This window comes from Cervus elaphus, chromosome 20 (assembly GCF_910594005.1).
Source record: "Cervus elaphus chromosome 20, mCerEla1.1, whole genome shotgun sequence".
Lineage (NCBI taxonomy): Eukaryota > Metazoa > Chordata > Mammalia > Artiodactyla > Cervidae > Cervus > Cervus elaphus.
In genome coordinates this window covers 57,847,865-57,873,247 of record NC_057834.1, presented here as the reverse complement: position 1 = coordinate 57,873,247, position 25,383 = coordinate 57,847,865, and the positions used below count along the sequence as shown (strand labels likewise).

Genomic DNA, 25,383 nt, shown 5'->3' with positions numbered 1-25,383 from the left:
AAGGAGAATCTCTGCAGTGTTTCTTCACCGTCGAAAACCATTGTTGTAACAGTATGGAGACATCCTGGTTAGAGTTCAACACCAAGACAGAAGACCAAATTGAAGGCGTAAGACAGATCACATACTGTAATCCCACAGACAACCTTGTTCCTTTAGCTATTAAAATACACACAGAAACCTAATTACTGCTTTGGTACTGCTGAACACCCGCGACCGACCCTGAAAGTTCTGACCCCACGAAGACACACCTTTGCTTCTGCGCAGCCCCAACTTCTCCAACCATTTAAGAGGTAGTTAACTCCTGCAGCTTCCTGGTGGGGGACAGCGTTACTCGATCCTAATTATTCATACAGACAGAAAACAACAACGCTCGACAGATTTTGACAACTTAAAAAAAAAAAAAGAATGCTGTGAAAGTCTAAGCCGGCCTCCCCTGTGACGAAACACAGCCGCCTGGGCCGCGACAACCGAGGGTCGCTCCCCCGGCCCGACTCGGCCCTCCTGCCGCCGCAGTTTCGGGGCCGCGGCCCGGTGAGCGCGGGCGCCGCGCGGCCGGGGGTCGCTTCCTCGGGGACGCGAGGCGCGCGGACAGAGAAAGAGGAGCCGGTTGCGCGGGCCTGGCGGGCCGGCCTCCGGGGGAACGAGGGCCGGTATCTCGCAGTCAGGGAGGTGGCCGGACCTGGCGCCCGCTCACCTGGTGTGTGTTGTTAGCCAGCCTGCTCACGAAGTCCTGGACCCCGCCGCAGTCTTCGTCCTCGCCGGGCGCGCTGCGGCGCCAACGGCCGCCGCGGGGAGCCGGGCCCCCGGGCGCGGCCGCGCGCAGCCCCCAGCTCACCCCGACGGGGCCGGACCAGCTCGACAGCGGCGCAGCGGGCGGCGGCGGCGCGTCCAGCCGGTCCTGGCCGAGGCTCGCCGGCGGCAGCAGCTGGAGGAGGAAGAGGAGAAGGCCGAGGCCGTGGGGCCAGCGCCAGAGGCTGTCCGCAGCTCCCCCGGGCCGCTCCATCGCCGCCGAATGCCTACGCCGCGGACACCTGCAGCCGGGCGCTCCCGCCCACCCCCGCCGGCGCCGCGCCACACCCCCGAGCCCGAGCCCGGCGCTCCTTGGATACGCGGAGCCGGGCCTCTCCGCCCCCATAGGCTGGCCGCTTGTCCTTCTTCCCCAGCCCACTGCTCATTGGCTCGCGTCGCCTCCGGCTTCGGGGGTCCTGGATTCGGATGCCAAGATGCGGGACTGATTGGCTGGAACGTGGCAGAGACGGTTGAGGTCATCCCCCGCTCTCCCCGCGTCTGCAAGGCCGGGCTTCCAGAGTTAAGAGGCGCTTCCTTCCTTCGCAAGAATCCCCCCCCCCCCCCGCTCCGTGACGCCCCCCAGTACTCTCTGGCACCCTCAAGTTGGGCTGGGTTGGTCCCCTCTTCTCCCCCAGAGACACCCCTAAAATTCCTTTGGGTTGCGGCAGCGCCTGGAAAATTTTCCCAGGGAATCCCTGAGCTCGCTCATCTGGAAAACGGGGCTCCTTCATGAACCGGTGCTTCTGGTTTTTAACCCCCGCACTTTGGAGCGCCCATTGTCTACTGCAGCAGCCGCCTTGCTGACAGAAGTGAATGCGAACTGTGTGGGCTGAATCTTGTGAGGCACATAGACATCAGGACACCGTGACTCACGCAAGCCTGGTGAAATCTCTTCTCACTCACCTTTCTTTCAGGCAGGGAGTTAGGCCAAAACAGGAATTACTTATTGGTTTTCCTGGGGTTAGAAAGTAGCTTGGACGTTAGGGGCAGGTAAAAGGGTGCAATGCAGGTAAAAGGGTGCAATATAATTGCCCAGTGCCTACTTTAGACATTATTGCGTAAATGCACATTTATCTTTATCAAAGTACTTTAACCCTGCAGTGAGTGCAAGGCACAAGTTTGATTTTCTATATGATATCCCCTAATTTAGCATCCTGCCTCCAATAAATAAAACAAAATCCCTAAACTGTTGCCTTTATCGCAGAAACTGCACACATAACTTTATTCTGGAACATGCAGTGCAGGTAAAACCAGTTCTGGATTTTCTCCTTACTGACTTCATCCCTTCAGAATGCCAGAAGTTGTTCTGTAAAATAGGGAACAAATAGACACAAAATATACAAAATATTACACCCAAATAAAGTCACTAAAAATTACTTTTAACACTTACTGCAGGTAAACCCAAATGATAATATATTTATTGTAGAGCAAAATGAATGGTTCAGTGCCGCCAACCCAAGTGTTACATTAAAATCCTCTAGTCACATTAATTTGCAAACAAAAATTTACTGTTTTAATGTTTAATGTTTACAAATTTACATTTTGCCAGAACAACAAGGTGTGACAAGTGAAAACATAATTTTGAAAGGTAAAATCACTGGAATAGTCTTCCAAGTTATCAGCTACTGAACTGACAAGATAAAGCTCCATGAAAACTGGTGAACAATTTGTTCTTTTCCATTAATTAACTACAATGTGTCAGATTTTTAAAATACAGATTATTTTTTAATCTATGCCAAGTAGGGAGTAGATCACAAGACAGTCAGTTCCAGTAGCATGTGATTAGCTGGAGAGAGAAGACAGGCTATACAGGAATATTTCTTTGTTTGGGCCAATACATGAATGGTCTATTGTCTTACTGTCTGAAAAGAAAAAAGCCAACTCAACAGTGCCATCTCCTGGAGAAATTACTAAATACCCCACTATTTAACTCATTGTTGCAGTTACTTAATATATTGCTTTTAGTTTTCATTATATGCTTACAGAATATGTTGCCTTCTTCAAACTGTACTAGCTGCTGGGGACATGGTACCTGGCATATGGCACTCAGTGTTTGAGTGAATGAATTATTTCAGTATTTCACTTTTGTCTAATGACACAGGCACTAAATATAAAAGTTGCACTGTCAGATCTCCTTTGTGAAATACCACACCTAAGATCTTACCTTACTTGCAAGACTAAAATATGTAAATTTATCCTATTACTAAAACCATACTATTCTCCAAGATAAATCCTATAGCAGAAAGATGAATTGAAAGCAGGTACACATCACACAATCATTGTTTTTGTTAATAAGATTATGTCTCTTATTTAAACAGACACGAAAAACCTTAAAGGAAATTTTAAAAGTCTGCAGAAAACTACAGTCAATCTCTTTCAGTAATTCTGTAATTGGAATTACAGAGGAAATGAATTTTGTTTCACCTGTACAGTGCAAGCTGAAACTGAGAGCAACTTTATTCCTTAGTATTTTTTTCTTCCCTACATAATAATATACATGATTCCAAGACACAACTTCACCTCTCCCTAAAGCATGTTTAGTCCATTGCTGCATTAATCTACACTGAGTTAAAACAGGTATTTATTGTTTAGTTCTCCCTACTAGAAGTTTCATGGGAACACAGACCATACCTACACCACAGCTCTATCTCCATTACCTAATACCTTACTATATTTTTAGTACTCAAATTTGCTAAATCTGAACAAATATTAGTTGAGATGATTTTTCAATGGCATTTCTTATTAGGATTTAAGAAGTGAATGTGAGAGAAACTAATCTCATGATTACGCTATATTTAATATATCACTAGAACTGTTTCCAGAACACTGGTGACAATATACCTCTAGTTCCCTCTTTTCTTTACCTGTGTATGTCTCAAACAAAGCTTTTTTCCCATCACTGCAGTTTCTAAATGTATATAAGGACATGTTTTTTGCTGGAAAAAGGTATGAATTTAATATGAATTCAGCCTATTCAAATAATCAGAATTTTAAGTCAATAGAGTAAAATTTCCTAGAAATATTAATGAAAATAATACACAATCAATTATGCATTATTCACATATGGATTAGTCATGTTGTGGATAATACATTCTCAAATCTCATTGAGGTTTCCAGGTATCTTGGCTTCTCATACCTGACACTTTAAAAATTAAGAGCTGATGATTTAAAACCAGAAAAATCTGTGTTCAAGTCCCAGTAGCTTAATTTTTTGGGCCTATGGTCACACATCCTTAGATTCTTCATCTGTTAAGTATGATGTTATAAGATACCTACTTCACACGGCCATTTTTTAGGCTCCAATAGATTGATTCTTTAAATCTCAACCAGTCATATAATGGCAGCTCTAATGGGGGAAATTCATAGTATATTTCAAAGTCTAATGTAAACTACTTCTGAATTTAATCCATTTTTGATTGCCAGCAAGACCAAGATCGTGAATTCATTTCTTTTATAGTGATTGACTTCATTAAAAAAAATCTCATTCCGAATTATCTATTAAGGCACAAGAAGTAGTACAACATTGTAGCTGGCTTATTCCAAGCCATCAGTGTTTTGGGGAGGACCTCAAAACATGTTCTTTTTGATAGTCAGTTAGTAGCAACTTCTTCATATAAGGAAAGCAGCAAAAATACCCATTTACTCAAGAAAAACTACAGAACTGAAAGGGGTTCACAGTGGTATTAGTATCTATTACACATGAGAAGGAGTTGGACCAGTTGGAAGTTCATCTGTCAACACCAAGGAATTGATAATAAGTTGATTCTGTTGTAGAGAGCCAGTAAAACAATTAAAAAATACTCTGATAGGATATGGCTGTTAATACCACTATCCTTTTTGCCTCTAATATAAACATTTTATACACAAGACTGCATTCGAAGAGAATAGTCTATTAACAAATATTTTAAATTTTTCTTTATTTCAGAACTGCCTTTATGTACAGACATCATAAAAAAATGCACATACACTGGAGATGGAAATAAAAGTTAAGGGCAACTAGAAGAACTGAAATTGTCCCCAAGAAATTCTATGGATCACATGTCCTTAAATGTCCTTGATAACCTCTTCAAGTTCTTCCTTTGTGAACATGTGGAAATTCTGGCCAGGCTGCACTGTGGCTAGCTAGAAAGAAAACAGAGAAGGGTTAATAAACTGGGCTCGATTACCTTGCTTTAGTCCTCGCATGGTCAGGAGTTGTTGGTGATGCAGCTGTTCATTAGGAACTAAGGGATCTGCTGTCCCAGGGATAGCCTTTCCAGCAGCAGGTCCCTAAAATAGCTCTCTGACTCCAAAATAAAAACTCTTATTGACCAAATTTTCTATTTTGAGGTTAACCAACCACATAATAGTTAACCAAATGCCTGGCGTCATTGTCACTTCTTGAGATTACTTCAACAAGGATCACAAAAGCAGCAGTAAATTGGAGTCAGAAGGTTTTTCTGTTGAAGATTTCTTTAGACAGGTTAGATTCTGAAATAGACAAGCATATTCACACACTTGCAAATTAAGCTTGTGTGTGACCCTGGGATATTTGGACACCCTGTACCTCAATTTATATCGGTATAATGGAGATATTAATAAGAATAGCACCTAACTCACACAGTTACTGCTGTTGTTCAGTTGCCAAGTTGTGTCTGACTATGTGTCAATCCATGTAAAATGCTTAGACCAGTGCTTAAAACATTATAATAAGCACCTCTTAATTTAACTATTATTGTTGGGTGCTATTTTCTGTAAAATTGTCTATATGCTAACTTAGTAAGAAAAAGGTTTGTTTTGTGTTTTAAAAGGACTGGCCATGAAAAGATCCCATTAACACTGACAATAGGAAATCAGCTGTGACTCAAGGTATTTGTAAAATCCAGCAGTCCAGGTTACAACATATTTAAGCAATATAAGACCAGAGGCAGAAGACGGTTAGTTTCAAATTTAACCAAATCCCCAGGTTTCCCATCATCTCTACTGACAACACAGTCCCATGTTCCAGGGCAATACTGAGGGACAGGGACAACTTCATTTTTGCCTTCAGCTTTTGTGTTTGTTTGAGATGTCATTTCCTTATATTTTATTTTTTAACTTTAAAATTAAACATAGTAGGGCATTTTTTGAGTAATATTCACTACTGGTATTTAGTATAATTTGAAAACTGCCAAAATCAGCCCATCCAGTTCCATGATATGAACATGGAACTCTGCCTCAACTACAGGTAAAATTTAGAAAAAGACTACGGCTGCACATCTCAAAACACCTGAAGATCTAGCCTAGGGACAGACTAAAAAAACCCTGCAGTCTCCACTAGATTCTCCTAAAAGATCTATCCAAGTACCTGAAATGTCAGTAGAGTCCCAAACACATTTGTAAAATATATGTCAAATAATTTACTGATGTCCATATAGACCATAAGTTCTATTTCAAGGAAATTAAAATATATAAACACTTCCCTTAAGGACATGAGGACAGAGAGATACAAAGTCAGTAAACCAGAGGAACAGTGAGGGGCTAGAGATTTTTTTGTCAAGTCACCTATGGCTCACAAGCTAGTCCTCCTAAACCATTACAGGGGCTAAAAACCAGAAACTGGGTAATCCTGAATTAGAATAGTCCTGTAAAACCAGGCTGCAAATCAATATTAATAGGACTTAAACCAAATACTGCCTTCAGGAAGGTACTCATCACTAGATGAGTAAAAATAAACCCTTGCATTTACATAATGATACATTTATTTACATAATGAATATGAAAGCTACTTTTCTATTCGTCTCACTTTCAAAAAACCTCTGTGAGGCAGGTAAAAGAGTTATTTTCTTTTAGTGATGTGATCAATAATTAACTGCTAAGCACCTGTGTAGCAGTTATGGTTGTACAAGGCACTAGAGATCCAAAGATAAAGTCTGTCACTAAGGGTTATAGAGGCCAAATGCTTTTAATGTCAGATAAGGGTTGTAACAGAACCTGGCACACAGAGAAAGGGACAAAGGAGCAATCTAGAGAGTCCAGGAAGGATTCAGGGACAGCAATCTTAAGTAGCAGAGGGCAGGGTGAATATGCAAATACATAAAAGCATGAAACAAGATGATGTATTTGCAAAACAAAGCAATTCTGAAAGGCTAGAGCAGAGGTTGCATATAAGATGAGACAAAATGGAGAGGTACTAGGAGTGAGAGCTCACAGAGACACTGTATTCAAGTGGTTAAAAGTACACATCCCCAAATAAGGCCTGGTTTCAAACCCTGACCCCACCATTTACCAATGCTATTACTCTGGGCAAGGTCCTACCTTCTCAAAGACTCAGTTTCCTCCTCTGTAAAATGGAAATAGGAACACCTAACCCATAGGGCTACTTTGAGGATTTAAAGATAATTGCATGTAAAACTGTTTTTTTTTTTTTTCCTTTGCTTGTGCATGCGTGCTCAGTCATGTCTGACTCTTTGCAATCCCATGGGCTGTAGCCTGCCAGGCTCATCTGTCCATGGGATGATCCCAGCAAGAATAATGGAGTGGGTATCCATTTCCTCCTCCAGAGGATCTTCCTGACCCAGGGATTGAACTGCATCTCCTGCACTGGCATGCAGATTCTTTACCACCAAGCCACCCAGGAAGCCCTGGTTCCAGCACACTTGCTATTTAACCTTCCGACGTATGCTCAGTTACGTCCGATTCTTTGTGACCCCATGGACTGCAGCCTGCCAGGCTCCTCTATCCATGGAAATTTCCAGGCAAGCATACTGGAGTGGGTTGCCATTCCCTTCTCCAGGGGATCTTCCTGACCCAGGGATCGAACCTGTGTCTCTTGCATCTCCTGCATGTAAAATTAGCAATTTTTAATTGCATGTAATGATAATTTCAGGTAAAATTAACCTAACAGGTTAAACATATGCCTTGAGAGGTAGTGAATTATTGTGACAGGAAAAGAAGTTTGGAATTTATCTTGCAGACAATAAGAGTCACAAAAGATTTTTTTAGCAGCTGGCTGCCCATACGTGTGTGCTGTGCTCAGTCATGCCTAAGTCGTCTCTGACCCTATGGACTGTAACCCTCAGGCTCCTCTCCATGAGATTTTTCAGGCAAGAATACTGGATTGAGTTGCCATTTCCTCCTCCAGGGTATCTTCCCAACTGAGGGATCGAACCAGTGTCTTCTGCATCTTCCACATTGGCAGATGGATTCTTTACCACTAAGCCACCTGGGAAGCCCCCTAGAAAACACTTTTTAAAAGTGGAGAACAATCGAGATTAGCTACGCAATTCAGAAAATCCACTTCAGTAGCACAATGAAGTAGCAGGGGAAATGGAAACGAGGAGGGCAAGGCTACAGGCAGGAAGACTGGTTAGGAAATCTCTGAGAATATACAAGGCAGCAGACAAATGAGAGACTGAACAAGAGAAGGCCCTGGGAGGAGGGATGAAAAGGCACTGATATGAGAGTTATTTAAGGAGGCAAAGGCACAAATCAGTGAAGACAAAGGGAGGTCAGTGTCTTCAAGGTTTCTGCTGTGAATGACAGGTACACTAGAGGTGTCATCAACCAGGATTAGAAATATGAGAAGAGGAAATGGTTTTCAGGAAAAACAAGTTTTAGAAGTGTCAAAAATTTGAGGTGTCTGCTTCAGAGAAAGTCATATAGTAAGTCTTAAAAATGACCATGAAATCTGATAAAGAGGAGTATGTTAGCAAGGGACAGTCTCAAAAATAACAGAAACCAATGGCAGTGATTGAGGAATATATGAGAGGTGAGGCAGTGAGGACAATGAATACAGAATCATCATCTAGCAATTAAAGGTTAAAAAAGATGATTAATAGCAGTAAAATGTAACAGGCTCTTGAACCTCAAAATTATGAAGCTAAGTGAAAGCAGTGAGACACAAAAAGAATACACACTGTAATCCACTTATAAGAAATTCTAGAAGATGCACAACAAACCTATAGTGACAAAAAGCAGATCAGTAACTAAAAAGGGGCATAAAGGAACTTTGGGGGATGACAGAAATGTTCTGTATCTTGATTGTGGTGGTAGACACAAGGGTAATTCATTTGTCAAGATTCACTGAACTGTAAACTTAAAATAGGTCCCCATTACAGCATGTACATTATACCTCAACAAAGTTGATCTTTCAAAAAGGATACTAGGTAGAGAGAGAGGCTGACAAAGGTGAGTTTAATTTTTTTTTTTCCCTAAAGAAAGATTGATTGGAAAAGACCCCGATGCTGGGAAAGATTGAGGGCAGGAGGAGAAGCAGGTAACAGAGGATGAAATGGTTGGATAGCATCACCGTCTCAAGGAACACGAGTTTGAGCAAACTCTGGATATAGTGATGGACAGGGAAGCCTGGCGTGCTGTAGTCCACAAAGAGTCAGATGTGGCTTAATGACTGAACAACAAGGTATAAACATACTTGAGAAACTGAGGACAAATACCTGTTCTAATAGGTTTGGTTGAAAACTGGTGATGAGAAGAGAAAGACAAAGGAATAACCAAGATAAAGTTTTCAAGGGGATGTCAATCCAAATTTAAGCGGGAGGAACTTTTATAAATTATTATTAACTGCATTATGCATTTCAAAATCAAGAATATCCCACTGAGCCTATAACTCAACAATAAAAAACCAAATAACCCACATTAAAAATGGGCAAAGGACTTGAACAGACATTTCTCTAGAGAAAATAAGGGGCTTCCCAGGTGGCTCAGTGGTAAAGAATCCAAGCAAGCCAAATACCCCCCAACCCCCACACCCCAGCTCTTCTCAGATCGTCCCACCTTTAGGCCAGCCCCTTGTCCTGGAATCCAATTTTGCCCCTTTCCCTGCGCCTGCAGAACCTGGTTCTACTGGTGACAGACTGATAACAATACTCTCCATTCTTCTGCCCATAAGCGGTCAATCCTTCAGAGGTTTAATTCAAATATAAATCTTCTCAGTCCATGAAGAGTACAGCTGAAAAGAATCCTGGTTAAGTGCTGACTAGTTTAATTTCTGATTTGTGATTCCAGCCTCAGTTGGCCTTTAAAAGTTTTTCTGAATTAAAACATACGCACACACCATGCCTCCAAGGGTAACCACTATCCTGACTTTTTACGACAATCTGTGATTCCAGCCTTAGCTAGTATTTTAATGTGATTCAGCAATCCTTTTACTCCTCCCTGTCTTCTCTCTTCCGTATTGAAGACACTTTTCCAATTATTTCCCATTCTTCTTAATTTCACTGTTGCATTCACCCACCCTCAGAAGGTGATCTAACAATCACCAGGGAAATATAATCCCTCTCTCCCAATTCATTTCCAAACTTACCTTATCTTATCATTACTTCCTTTCTTCCTGTTTACTCTTAGGATGCTAAATTAGGGCATTCCTAATCTAGTCCACGTCTCTCCCGTGTCGTCTCTTATCATCTCCCCATCTTACATACATCTCACATTCCAACAGTAAGACAAAATCCTCAAGGTTCCCTTTGATGCCTGATGATGTTTTACATGTGCTATTTGCTTTTCCAGAATACCATTCTCTTCTCCGTTTTCCAAACATCACTTCTTTCAGTAATCTTTCCTAATGTCCCAGTGTAAGTTGTATGTTCCTGTGTCAATCCATTCTTATTGCTATTACAGAAGTATCAACCCAAGCTGTAACTATCTGTATGTCCTCTATACCACACAGTATACTATTAACACTTAAATTGGAACTGGACTTTCTGTGTCTGTATCCCTGGCATCTACTGATACACAGTACCTGGCACATAATGGGTATTCTATATAATGCTGAATCAATTCTACTTTCTAAAATGAACTCCTTCATTTGTACCACGTCTTCTCTCTCGAGAAATTTTCCATCACTAACTTCTGCTTTAAATTCTTTTAACATTTTTTTCTATTCTCTTGCTTCTTTTCAGACTATAAAAGTATTTTCTAGTCTTTCTGTATCCTTAAAAAGACAAAAATCTTTTTCTTGAATGCTGCCCGCTGCTGCTGACATTAATTTCTTCTTGAGAAGGCAGCATATTCTTGTTCTGTCCTCTCCATCACTCCCCTTTCTTCTTTAACTCAGCAAACTTTGGCTTCTGCCATTACTACTTTACTAGAATTGCTTACTCAAAGGAAACCAATAATTTCTTAAGAACTGAGCATATAAAAATGTGACTGTTTTGATCTATTTAATCTTTAGCAATGAGAGCTATGGTATCTGAATAAAAATCAATAAAACAGAAAAGTACCTCTATGTTAGTTGCATTCAGCTTCTCCTCCATTACTTGTTTGAGGATTATGAGTGAAGATTTGATGGCTTCTTTCAGTGTCATGGACTTGAAACAAACAGGGTAAAAAGAGTAGCCATTAATTGTACATAACTCTTCTTTCCTACACAGATCCCCCTTGTAACCTCCACCTTTCTGAAAAAATGATTCAGCAAATATTAATAAATCAAACATCTTAGTAAGTACAGTGCATTATCTGTAGAATTCAAGTAAGTGGTGTATAAGTAGAGTACAGTTATTCAGAGGGGAAAAAAAAAGCCTTATTTTGAACCAGAACAAAGTCCCCAACTTTAATACAGTAAGTGATCTTTGAAGGAGAAAGAGTTAAACTTCTCCAGTCCTTGTCTTTTAATTTAAAAACAAGAAAATACTGATGATATCCTATGAATAATTCCCAAATGATCTAGAAGGTAAACTAATGGTTTAGAAAATCTGCTCTTTTCTTACCCCATTTTATACTTAATTTCCTGCACATGTAAAAGCAATACAATGAAGGATTGCTATAAGCAGACATCCCTGTATGAACCACCTGAATGACAATATGGCAGTCTTCAGCCACTACAATGAGTCACCTAAAACCAAATCTTCCCATCCCACAAAGGTAAAAAGCCCACTTGCTTGAAGAGCCAGACTAGTCAATACAAAACACTAAGTGAAGCTGTGAAGATAAAGGATAAGCAAACTGTGGCATATCTATACCATGGTGTATCACTCATCAATAAAAAGAAACTATTGAAATGTTCAAGAACATGAACATCTCTCAAAAACAGTATGTTGAACAAAACGCAGACACAAAAACACAAACTGTATGGCTGTATTTATAAAAAGGCCAGACAAAACTAACCTACAATGGCAAATGTGGCTGAAAGGGAGGGAGAGACTGACTGGAGAGGAGGCAAGCGTTTTGGGATGGGATGATGGAAGTGTTCTGTATTTTAAGTGGTGATTACCAGGGTACATACAATCATCAAAATTCATAGAACTGAACTCTTAGGTCTGTACATTTTATTGTATGAAATTCTACCCTGATTTTAAAAATAATAATAAAGGCATGAGAATGCTTAATTACCTTGTGGTAAACTTCTTGCAAGGAGCTCTGGGCACCCTCTGAAGCGGAGCCAATTGCTCGAGCATCACACTGTACAAAGGTTCCAGATGGGTCCATGTGAAACCTGCAAAACCATCAAAAAGAAGAGGATTAAAATGCTTAAGAATGGTGATATTGTCCATTACAAATGTCTCTCTAAAAAAATACAAATGCTTGGCCCTGCAGCCAGGAAATACCAAGGCATACATCCAAAAGATGTTCCATGGCTGGAGAAATCAGATCTTTTAAAAAGTGTTTAAGAAAACAAATAATTTCCTCTGGGATTTAGAGAAGTACATATAAATATACTTTATACATACAGTATATATAAATATGACACTTATGTATGCCTATCCAAATACCATTTGAGGATAAGGATCAAATCAATATTCCAAAGCAAGGCTCTAAAACATATTTTGACTATAGTAACAAAGCTACTTCTCCTTTCTTTCCAGAAGTAGCACTGGTTCCAATAGGGGTGCTCTTCATAAAACCCCCAAATTTGTCTTTGTGTAAGCAGCCCAGAATCACTCAACTTTATAGAATTAGAAGCCCTTCGTTTTTACAACTCTATAATAATCTTTTTCAATTGATAAACAACCAATCCCATCCAAAATGATAAAAAAGTCTCCTGAAAAGGAATCAGGAGAAAAATGATAAAACGGTACTTACAGTTGGGGTCCTTTTTCATCAACTCCTCCAAATAACAGCGCTACTCCAAAGGGACGGGACTAGAACCACAAATCAGAAGATATTAAAGTGAAATAAGAGGGCAAGGAGACCAGGGAAAGACATGCTCTGAGGACAGACATCCTAAGTCCCACAGCACAGCAAGACAGCTTGGCACAGTCGCCACACTCACCATGGCACCTGGGTCTGCGTCTTCTTCTCCAAACTGGAGCGCCAGATTCGACACAGCCTGAGTCACACTCTCCACAGTCATGGTCTCATTGTAGGTGAACCAATGGTTCTAGAAGAAGAGCAATGCATGGTCTACCTTTTAACAAGAAGGGCATAAAAAAGTAGCCCACCACCTCATTACACACATCCCTTTGAAATGTGGTTGAAAACTGAAGGCTCAAGCTCGGGTGTGTTCTCCTTAACACTAAACTCAAATGTTTGAGACTGCATGAGAAGAGGAGGAATAGCTCTGGAAATAAAGTTATACCAAAAGGACTCTGGGCAATGATGGCTAGAGGATCGCTCCCCTGAAAAAGAGCTAACCCCTCAAGGAACCAAATTTAGTCTCTTCACAAAGTGAAAGTTAATAGCTGAGTGCCACTTTCCCTCAAAGATTCTATTTTATTATTCTGCTGGAGTTTAAACTGAATGACTTATTCTTACGTAAGTACTGACAGCAAACTTGCAAATAAGCACAAAGAATTTTTACCAATCAGGTATCTTTTTTTCTGACCATCTACTCTGCAGGCAGCAAGAGCTCAGTTAAAAAAACAAAAAATCAGTATTCCTAAGCAGCATTTATCACCTGGTACATATCATTACTCACCACAGGAGAGCTGTCATTTGCAAGCCTAGCAGCAAAGGGCAGGTGGGGCAAAACTCCTTTAGCTACCTCTCCCTCCTGCTATGGTGCTCCCACAGAAAGTCAATTAGGGAACAGAATGCAGTGCAATGCCTACTTTACATAAGGCAAATCAAGAAAAAGCAAGAGACTGTCAGCGCTATTTACCAGGGCTTCCTTAGAGCCGTAATGGTTGGATGGCTGGACTCCAGGCCTCAGAAAGTTACAACCAGGGGTTCTGCTCAAAATCACTCCCAAGAGCTACATCAGGTATTAACACAGATAGCTGCAGTATAGCCCAGGCAATGTATCACCACTAAACAAGGAACCGAAGCATCATGGTAAAAAGGAGAGGTGATGCTGATTTTACCTGTGTCTCCACTCTGGCTTTATCAATTAAAGTCTTAGCATCAGCAATTAGCCCACTCATGGCACAACCTGCAATGTAAAAGCAACAGTGACCCAGTAAGCCGAATCCTTGTAGAACTTTTTCTTCCACTCAGGAAATACTGAAATTTTGTTTGGAGTGAAACCACGGCAGCCAACCAGCAATCCCATAGCACTATACCCACAAAATTAAATGAGGAAGTATCTGCACTGAACACAAGTATAATTATATCACTAACAAAAACCATCCACAGTGACACAGAAGTCCAGCTCTTAAGAAAGGAGACCGAGGACAGCTAATCAAACATGAATTTTCATATTTACATACTCAAACATTCCTTTATCACTCTTTTTAGCCCATGCAAGCACTAACACTCCAATAGGAAAAATAAAGAAAAAAAATTTAAAAATAACTATCTCACTATGAGCTACAGTGGAACACCCTAAAGTAAAATAAAAAATCTTCTCACTTCCTGGCCAAACATCAACTAGTTATAGTAGAGATGGCCCAGGAAGTCGAGATTATGGCTATTACTTAACATGTCATGACTCAAATCCAAATTTCCAGCCTAAGTCTCACTCCCACAGTTCAGACCTATAAAGCCAAATGACTCCCTTAATATATCTGCATGGAGAGACCACAGATTCAACTCATTTCCCTTCTTGACTTCATCTTCTTCCCTGGCACTCATAACCAATCAAAAATCCCAAATTCTATCGATCACTATCTGATTAGCCTGTCTGGTATTAACCCTTACCTCACCAATGTCTGGCCACTTCCTTGGCTAAAGCCCTCCTCATCTCTTTATTTAGACTGTTAAAAATTTTTCTGACCGGGTCTCCCTGCCTTCAGTTTCAGTCCTGTTCACTCTACCTTCAACACTACTGTCAGAATGGTTTTTCTAAAATTCTAATCTCATCATATCACCTCAATGCATACAATCTTTGATGTCAATGCAAAAGGATCAAGTTTAAACTCTTTTGTATGGTAAAAAGGACTTTCACTCTTTGATCCCAGACTCATTTCTTACCATGTTACACCTCCCAGTCATCCCAAATTGCCGGTGCCAGGGTATTTTATATTTTACACCATCACAGGTTTGCTCTTTTCTATACCCTCTGATCACAAAGCTCTCCCCTGCTACACCCAGACACTTACTCGCTTGGTAAATACCTCCTTATCCTTTAGGATTCAGCTCGGCTCAAGCGTCACCTTTATGGAATTATGTTCTAAAAGCCTCACTACCACAGGCCCCAGGCAAAACTAAGTATTTCCCTAATCATACTTCTATTGAGCATATGCCATAGTCTTTCTTAATATCTACATCATTTAATTGCATTGACTTATTTACATGTTTATCTCTGTGATTAAACTGCATGCTCCTAGAACACAAAGGACTATGTCTATGTCTCTCTCTTTTCTGTGTCCCAGGTGTTTAGCAGAAAGTCTGGCACATAGTAGATTGTCAGTTTGTTGAATGAAGTGACCCTGACCTACCTCCAAAAAGTAGATGAGATGGCTTGAGATGGACACAATATTCTAATCCTTAAAGACTAAATCTCAGTTTCTGTATCTATGAAAGAGATAGTGTCAAGCTTCCTTCGTCACCATGGCATTTGGTTCTGATGTCTTCAAGCAATTAATTATTTTATCAATGTTTCATTAATTAGATGACTAACTAGATAGGTTAAGAAAATGTGGGCAGTCAACTAAAATACCATGCTATAAATAAGTAGAACTACTCCTTATGTTACAATGATGCCAGAAGCTACAGGAGGGGAATTTATCAGAGACCCAAAAGGGGAGGAAGGGAAGGCAGGGGGAGATAGAATAAAATGATAAATCTGAAAACAGAGGAAGAGTAGTGATCTGGGTCAAAGTCTATTATCTTTTTTTTTTTTTTTTAAAGTCTATTATCTTTATACTCTCTGCATCTCTGTCACTCTGAAGATCTTTAAGAATTTCTCTTTTCTCAGTGGACACCCCAAGCTTCCTACACTATAATTCTGCTCCAGGTGGTCTCCCGTTGTTATACATCCATGAAGATCCAGTCATCATAGGGAGCTGGCCTATGATTCAACTTTTACATATTTCAATAACCATCACAAGTGCCAAGTCTAAATCTGAGGGAGAAAGGAACTTCTGGGAGTAGAAGAAGCCTACAACTGCTTCCTACTACCGATACTATGCACAATGGCCTGGAAAGCAACAGCTAACAAGGGAATAAGATGTTCACCTAATGAACCTCCCTTGGAAAATCAAAGAAGACTGATGAACTCAGCAAGATCCTACAGAACAGTCTTCCCCTACTTCTTACCTATGTGAGCATCAATCTCTACAATTTTCTCAATGCTGCTGGGCTCCATGAGTGGAGAGGTTATTCTCTTCTCCACAGCTAGGCATACACCCTCTGATGTCTGGATCCCGATGGCTGTGGAACCAAGCTAAAGAAAAACAGGTTATGGTTATCACAGAGAAGTCAAAGAATAGTCTCACCTACTCACCAGAAATCTCTCTGTGTATCTTCACAGGATAGAAGCTTCAATCAGTCATCTCTAGTACACAGAGAGAACAGCAGTCCCCTAATAAATAATGTACTGTTCCCATCAGTGGCAAGACCACTGATTTACAGAATTCTGTGCTTGTAAAGGGGAAGTTCAATAAGGTCTTCAAAATGTCTGGAAAACAATCAACTCTAGTGCCAATTTTTTGGAGAGGGGCAGGTTCTAAAGTCCTAAACACAGTGGATGAGAAATAATACAACTGTAATGTTTCTTTTGGACTTGGTATCTTTTTACCTCTGCTACCTTGAATTATCCCCAAATGTGATATCCCTCAAATCTATGTGACCTCCAGAAAAGTACTTAGCTTAAAAAAAATTTTAAAAAAAAGGAAAGAAAGAAAAAGAAACACACCAACAACATAAAAATCTCTCTCAAGGTCACTAACAGTCTACAATATAGCTTGATTTCATCCCTCCAGCTGCACACTATCCTAGTCACCCACCCTTCATCTCACATCTGCAAAATGGGGATAATAATAATATCTATACATTTAGAAGGGTAAACACACTAATACATAAAACACTTAAAATGGCAACTTGCACATAATAAACGAGCAACAGATGTTAGCTGTTTTATGTGCCAAGATGACTTCAACAGCCGCCTACTTAGTCTCCCCATCTTTAATCTCTCTCCCAATGCATTGTTCATGGATAGCCTGACACAGTAATATGCTATTTTCATTATACTTCTTCTGTGAAGAACCAATGTCTCCCTATACTGCCTACAGCATAAAATCCAAGCAAGCTTCCAGAGTTCTCAAAACCTAATCATACTTTTCTCTTCCAACTTTATTATGCATTATCCTCCAACCAGATTCCCCAGTTGCAGCCAAATCCATTTTCTCATGCCACGTCATCCCCTGCATCTGCACCTCTGCCATGCCGTCATCCCTGGAATACTCTCTTTCCTTTTCCAATCAAAGTCCCACCCCATCATTCATAAAGTCTCCCAGGACTATATGTGCTCGCTCCTCTAAGTAATCATTTTTTTCACTTAGTTCTACAAAGCAATGACTGTCAGTGTGAGCGTCAGATTCCTGGAGTCTGTTACCGCAAAGTATTTGACTGAATTTCTTGAATCATTGTGCATAACGTGCTTTCAACACATATGCAGACTGAATGATCATAGCTCTGTATTATTTTTCAAATGTACAAAGTTATGACCTTATTTTTGTTGTTGTTGAGTCACTAAGTCGTGTCCAACTTTTTGCGACCCCATGGATGGTAGCATGCCAGGCTCCGTGGGGCTGTCCAGGCAAGAAGACTGGAGTGGGCTGCCATGACATTATTTAGAAGTGTTACTAAATGTATATACCTGCTTTTCATTGTATATTTTCTTAATCCACAGTACATGCATAGCTGCAGGAAATGAACTGTCAAAGAATTTTATGTAAAAAATGAATGCTCTTACTTCTGAGTAAAGGTGCAGACTGAATATGTGCATTAGCTCGACTCCTTCCCCAAGCCTGAGGATAGGAGATTAAAGGGCTTAAGCATGGGTAGGATAAATATACTAGGACAAAGAGAAAGGCACAGCCACAGAAACAACAAAACTTTGAAGAAAGAAGGTGGGGAAGTGATACTTTATTTAGCAGACACAAGAAACCCAAATCCTCAGCTAAGTAAAGAAAGCACAGACGCAACCTGATTTATATCACAGGACCACCCCACTACTGGTGCTCAAAAAGGGAATGATGGCAACAAGGACCTCTGGGAATAGAAGTGCAACAGCTAAAAATGACAAGATTAGTTCAGTGTGTGCTTAAGAAACAGATTTCCAGATCCCTTACTCCATGCTGTAAAGCTAGAGTATGCCCCCCACTCCCACTCTTGCAGATGACTCTGGAAAGCATAAAATGAGGATGTCTACATTGGAGGACACCAGGCACGTTCAAAGCTAGGAGTACTACTGTCAGAACAAGGGGGTTAAGTAAAAACTGACAAGCTTAATGTTACAAATCCCAGCCTTCTTCCCCTACACTGCTCTCAGAAGTGAGTAGCCAAAAATACCCTTCAGGCATGATATGAGAAGAGGAAGTTTTCTCTACAGCAGGAGTTTTCAAATATTCTGATCCAAATCTACATTAAGAAATATATTCTACATCACGACCAAAATGTACAAATAGATACAAAGAAATAAATATAATAGAAACAAAGTTCCATGAGAAAAAGAAAAGAAATCACCAACACTATGGGCAAGGCATCCTGAAATCCACTGCTCCATTTCACTTAAAAAGAGAGATGCTCCTACTACCTGCTAAATTGACCCAATGCCCACTAATTCAAGATCTGCAGTTCAAAAAAATGTATCTAAAGAATCTAGCTAGTTCAAGGGGAAAAAAACCTAAAGAAAAAAAATTTTTTTAATCCTTGAAGAATTAAAGTATTCTTAATTCTTTAATAAAGCAGACATGAGAAATCCAAATCCTAAGCTAAGTAAAGAAAGTCCAGAAGCAACCTGATTTATGTCATATCATTTTAAGGATAAAATGATAAAACAATACAAGAGGGAGTTAAAGGAAGATGACAACAGAAGATCCTAAATGTACAGCTATGCAACAGGCCCAGAGAACCAGTCCAGGTGGCAGCAGGTAAGAGGCTCAAAGATTTCTTTAAGAATCTTTAACAGGATACTTAATGTGCCTGGGTGTTTTGAGAGGATACATAACTTGGAGACCTTGGGGATGTATTATTGATATTTACATACTAAATCAGGCAAATTTTTTAAAAAGAATTATTAACTCTCAGGAAAACAATATTGTGAGGAAACAGAGAAACAGTTCAGGTAGCTGGTCCATCATTTTCTGCCCACTATCTATTACAATGCTTCCACCTTTACTTCTACATCTTCAACTAAGAATCTGCTTTGCCCTTTTCCAGACTGTCATACAATCATTTTCCCCAAAATACACTTTTTAGAAGAGGTTATTTAGAGGCAAACACAACAGTTCTCTTCAAATATGGGAGGAATTGTCTTACGGAAAAGGTTTAAACATCCTGTATGGTTCAAGGGTAAAACTAGGGCCAACTGAAGAAAATTTCATGAAGGTAGACTCTTGATTCAATACAGGATAAATTTCTAAACCATTATGACCTATTTTCAAACAGAATGAGCTATCTAGTGAGAAAATATTCTGTCACTAGAACTATATAAACAGAACCTGTTTGGGGGATGTAGAGGTGATTGAAACAGTGAAGAGCTGGACTAGATCAGTAATTCTCAATACTTGCTAGACACTAGAATCACCGAGGGAGTCCTTAAAATACTGACGCCTGGACCTCATTCTCCTAGACCTAATTTAGATTTAAATCAGAATTTAGACTATCCACAATCCAACAAAGAGAGGTTCCCACACAACTAAATCTCAGTATATAGTTTACTTTCTAACTAATTTTTTGAAAACTGGTTTGAACTATTCAATTTTGTTGTTAGATTACAGAACACATCTCTTATTCAATCCCAAAAACATCTAGTACAAATTGAAAAATTTACCAACAAGAATACAGGTGATCAGTTAAATAATTTGTTCAAGAAGGCAAAATATCTCGCAGGTGCTAACTTGGGAATTCTATACCCCTCTCTTTATAGTTAAGAACATTACAAACACAAACATGTCCTTCCAACCCCACTAAGAAAAAGTACTTACATAACTGTGAAGCAGTTATTTGTTTAAAAAGCTTTCAAATAGTTGGGACTGAATCTGTTATAAAAATGGTTAATTGTGCCCAACACTAAATCAACTATACTTCAATTAAAATACTTTTATGGTTAACTGTGATTGATTAAAGGGAGATAAAGAACATTTTCTAAAGAAATTATTTAAATACATTTACTCCAAATGCTCTGCCAGCAAAGCATTAAACATGAAATTTCAAAAACTATCCCACTTGATACTACTTGATACTATACCTTGATAGCTTCAATGGCATATTCGACTTGAAATAATCTTCCTTCAGGAGAAAAAGTATTCACGCCTCTATAATTAAGAAAAAAAACAAGAAGGTATTAAAATTTTCAGAGAAAAGAAAAAAAAAAAAACAAACCGTAGAGACATTAAATTCAAGTTCCCTGACATCTAGCTCAGATGTGCATATTGTTGTTATTCTCTTTTAACCACAACAATCTTCTATTTTTTTGGTATTAACAGTTTTTCAAGAGAATGTAACCTATATACAGAACCCTTCTGTCCCACTCCCCGAGTATCTTCAAACTGATCAAATGAGAATAGGTGACTTTCTGCCTCAAGCCTGAATCAATTTGGAATCCCTTTGGTAGAGTCATGCCCCCAAACTATCAGGCAATTCTCAAGAAAATGTGCATTTATTCTTATCCTCTTTCCATTATGTGAATTTGACATTTCTTTTTAGTAGAAATCAGCCACAGGGACATTTCTCTGTTTATTCCTATGAATCAGTATTGTTATCAGAACAACAGACAGATCTGTGTGGTTCCTAAAACCTAACCTGATTAATTTACTCAATATCTTATACTAATTATATGCCAGAATGCTCTTCTCCCTTAAACAATTCCCAACCTTTCCTTGCTCCAGTCTGTTAGAAATTCCTTTGGAAAAGAGGCAGCATAGTCTTAGCTATACAAGCTTTCAACACGTGATGGACTAAGAATATCTGAACAAATAAAAGCAAATAGTTGTGTTCCTTGGTTTATGGAATCTGGAGTTTATAACATATAACTATCATGATAAAGAGCAGTGTTTTCAAATTTGTTTTGTCAAAAACTTTTTCCCCCCAAAGAAATATGTGTGTGTGTAACTCCCAAACATAAAACAGATAATAAAGGTTGATGTTTACTGCATGTCTACCATATGCCTAGCACTGTTATAATCCTAGAAATGACAACACACTTAATCTTCAAACAATCCCATGAAGTAACTAAAGCAGATACTATTTTAGAGAAGAGGAAATTGAGATACAAAGAGGTTGAGTAATTTGCCCAAAGTCACTCAGCATATAAGAAGCAGAGCTGGAATGAGAATTCAGGCAATCTGACTACTGAGACGAAGCTTCTATCAGGACTCAAAGGAGAATCTCACCATTCCAGCCTCTCATTTTCCCCAGAGGTGCTTTCCCTAAGGTGATTTTTTTTTTTTTTTCCCTAAGGTGATTTAAAAGGAAATTTATGACTCTAAAGAACAGTTTTTTAAAAATCACTGAGAGGGCAGTCAGGGCAGAAGATCTGGGATTAAATTCTAGTTGTGTCACCTACTAACTTTTCTTCTCTCAAATGAAAAAAAAAAAAATCTATCCTGCTTCTGTCACAATACAATTGGTACTGAATGGCACAGATTGTGAAAGTGAAAGTTTAGTAGCTCAGTTATGGCCGACTCCTTGCGACCCCATTGACTGTAGCCTACCAGCTCCTCAGTCCATGGGATTTTCCAGGCAAGAATACTGGAGTGTGTTGCCATTTCCTTCTCCAGAGGATCTTCCTAACCCAGAGATCAAATCCAGATCTCCCACAACATAGGCAGCAGACGCTTTACCGTCTGAGTCACCAAATTACTCTGTGAATGTGAATACAGTATTTTCGCTCTAATTCAGGAACTTCATCCTGGTGAAGTATTCCCATATCTTCTCTAAAATGGGCTCTGCTCTTGGCCCTCTTTTCAAACTTTCCCTGGATTATTTCATCTACGCTAAGCACTGCTGCTGCTGCTGAGTCGCTTCAGTCGTGTCCGACTCTGTGTGACCCCACAGATGGCAGCCCACCAGGCTCTCCCGTCCCTGGGATTCTCCAGCCAAGAACACTGGAGTGGGCTGCCATTTCCTTCTCCAATGCATAAAAGTGGAAAGTGAAAGTGAAGTCGCTCAGTCGTGTCTGACTCTTATGCTAAGCACTAACTACTTCCAAATCTCTATTGCCAGTTTGACCTCTTTCCTCGTTAATCTGAATGACTTCTGAGTTTCCACATGGATATCCCATTAATACCAAACACTTAACACTTTCCAATCATATTGATATATCTTAAATCCAGTCATCCTTTCGAAATCAGCTCCACCTGCTGCCGTTCCTACTTCATTTTCTACTTTAAGACACCTCCCATCTCCCAGTTTCCCAGGCTAGAAAGTTCTGAATGATCTGACTCAATCCTTCCCTTTTCCCATATTAGTGCATGAGTGCTCAGTCTCTTCCATCGTGTTGGACTCTGCGACCCCATGGACTGTAGTCCAACAGGCTCCTCTCTGTCTGTGGGATTCTCCAGGCAAGAATACTGGAGTGGGTTGCCATTTCCTCCTCCAGGGGATCTTCCCGACCAAGGGATGAACCTCCAGCTCCTGCATGGCCTGGCAGATTCTTTACCACTGAGCCACTGGGAAGCCCTTTCCCATATTAACCATATGCCAAGTCATATCAATTTAAATCATTTCCTCCCCCACAGTAACTCAACTCTCCCTTCCATTCTCAATGCCCTCATTACCTTTCACCTAACTATGACAGCCGTCTAACTGGTATTGACTCTTTCCTCTAATCCAGTCAATTAATTGCTATAAAATACAATTATGACTATGTAACTTAAAATGATAATTAATGGTACAAAATAAGACCCAAACCCTTCAGCTTCAAATTAAAAACCACCCAATACCCAGCACCAGTGTTTTTCTCTGAACTCCCCCTATTCCCATATGTATATCATATGTGCCAGAAGCCTAGAATTTTCCCAAACATGAACTGTGCTTTCCCATGGCCCCTCCTCTGTCCATCTTATATTCTCTCCCTCAAAACTATTGACTCTTACTGTGCATGTTTATTAAATTCTTACTCCTAAACTCAGTTTAAATATCAACTCCTTCTAAAGTTTTCCATAATCCCCTTATAATATCAAATGCAACCTCTGTCATTAAAACTCCCATAGTGTTGATTTCAGCTTCTCTAATGACATGAACACATTTCTGACTTATACTGTAGTTACTTTTGTAAATAGTGGTGTTTTTTTTTTTTTTTTGGCCATACCTCATAGCTTCCAGGATCTGTTCCCCAACCAGGGATCCAACCTGCACCCTCAGCAGTGAAAGCCCAGAATTCTAACCACTGGACCACCAGAGAATTCTCCTGTTAAGTAGTTTTTAAAGGACAGTCTCCCGTACGAGAGAACAAGGATCACGATTTTTGTTCATGGCTGTATGATCAGCAACTATAAGAGTGCCTTGTACACAGCAAGCATTTAAATATATGAACTAAGCTGACTATATTTTAGGCATTCTTACGAAGATACAATGGAGGAAATGGCAACCCACTCCAGTATTCTTGCCTGGAGAATCCCATGGACAGAAGAGCTTGGTGGGCTACAGTCCATGTGGTCGCAAAGAGTCAGACACGAGTGAAGCGACTCAGCACGCACGCAGGAAGATACAAAAATGAGTAGCATAAAGCAGTTAATAAAGATGTTAAGTAAATGATCACAAAAACCTTAACAAAGGTTTTCTGATGAGGACAATTTTCATCATACACTTACTCTTACTCATACACATACCCTTACTCAAAATTTTATCACACAAAGACAATTCTCTTCAATGTTCTAGAAAATAAATACCGACCAACAAAGTCATTTTATAGGACGGTAGGAAAAAGTCAGTTTTAAAGCCTCAAATACATCTTCTGAGTCAGTAAAGTATTTTTAGAAGTAGCAGTTCTAAGTGATAAAACTTTCAACACAGTTCAACATATACTTGAGAAGAAATGCAGCTTCTCAAAGCCACCTAGTAAAGAGAAAACATTTGCCTTTCCTGGCCTCAAAATTTTTAAGCAACTTAACAGCTATGTGAGTCGTAACTGATCAAAACAGAAACTGAAAGCAAAAATGTCTACAGCATAAGTAGATACAACTTAATATTAACATTCCCAAGCTCTGAAAGGTTTTTTCTTTTAAATAGAACAATCTCACAGCTTTGATTTCAAAAAAAAGGTTTGGTTTTCGACACACTTAAAGCAACTTCCCTTAAACTTTTTAAAAGTCAAAAAGGCTGTTTGAATCAGCATGATGACAAAACTCTTTGAGAATCACTCTAAATTCCAGTTCCCACAAAATCAGACTCCAGACACTGTATCTTGGCAAAGCTGAGTCTTCCTTCGCTCCTCTGCAGAAACTAGACATTCCAGGACGCCCTACTACATCTCAATCAAAGGAATAGCAGCTTTATTCCCACAACTAAGAAACGGAAAACGAGGCTGTCCTACTAGAAAGAAAAGGGAGCTGAAACCATCTAACCCATTAAGTGATCCCTAATTGCTTTTTCTTCCAGGTAGCGCGTTTACTTTTAAAAGGCAGTCGTACTCAGCACAAAAAGAAGGGGAGAGAGGGTGACTCTCGGCCTTCCCCGGGTTAAAGGTCAGAGTTCCGGGCCCCATCAGCCTTCTTTGCCGAAGCACAAAGCGGAGCTTCACGCTTCCGCACCGACTTGGGACCCAGCAGTGACTCAGCGGTAGGACAACTGAGGCCGATGGGCGCAGATCTAGCCTGGGGAACACAGCGGACACCTGGGAAAGGGAGGAGACCCCCGGCTGGGCCAGAATTCGGGTTCGTGGGGCTGCCCGGATGACACGGCAGAACCCAGGCCCAGACCGGGCCCCGAGACCGCCCACCCGTTACCCTACCCCATTCCCCCCAGCCATACAGACCTGTCGTACTCAGACCGGGTGAGAAACATGGTAAGGGCAGGAGAAAGCGGCAGTGGCTACTCCGGGCTTCTTAGAGCCAACACGAGTCCACCTGCAACCAACTCACCCACACCGCCACACTGCCAGGACCACTCTCCCAGCTGCGCGTGCGCTCGCCA

At 40.3% G+C, this 25,383-nt stretch overlaps 2 protein-coding genes across 5 annotated transcripts in view; both read right to left on the bottom strand.

The window, feature by feature from the left end:
* Window positions 1-1,098, bottom strand: part of SORT1 (sortilin 1) — a 63,751-nt gene extending 62,653 nt beyond the window's left edge. For 2 of the 4 annotated variants that reach the window (XM_043876797.1, XM_043876798.1), the window contains exon 1: window positions 695-1,098. In XM_043876797.1, coding sequence (XP_043732732.1) covers window positions 695-1,003 — 309 coding nt within the window. In that variant the 5' untranslated portion in view covers window positions 1,004-1,098. The remainder of the gene's footprint in view (window positions 1-694) is intronic. The other 2 variants (XM_043876799.1, XM_043876800.1) reach the window with 1 other exon arrangement.
* A 3,591-nt stretch (window positions 1,099-4,689) lies between these two features.
* On the bottom strand, window positions 4,690-25,383 carry PSMA5 (proteasome 20S subunit alpha 5). The gene is made up of 9 exons (XM_043878587.1): window positions 25,226-25,383; window positions 20,498-20,564; window positions 16,342-16,468; window positions 14,007-14,074; window positions 12,977-13,084; window positions 12,787-12,845; window positions 12,097-12,199; window positions 10,989-11,075; window positions 4,690-4,911 (listed from the first exon to the last, which is right to left on the bottom strand). Exons 1-9 carry the CDS (start codon window positions 25,252-25,254, stop codon window positions 4,834-4,836), a joined length of 726 nt encoding a protein of 241 aa, XP_043734522.1. The 5' UTR covers window positions 25,255-25,383; the 3' UTR covers window positions 4,690-4,833.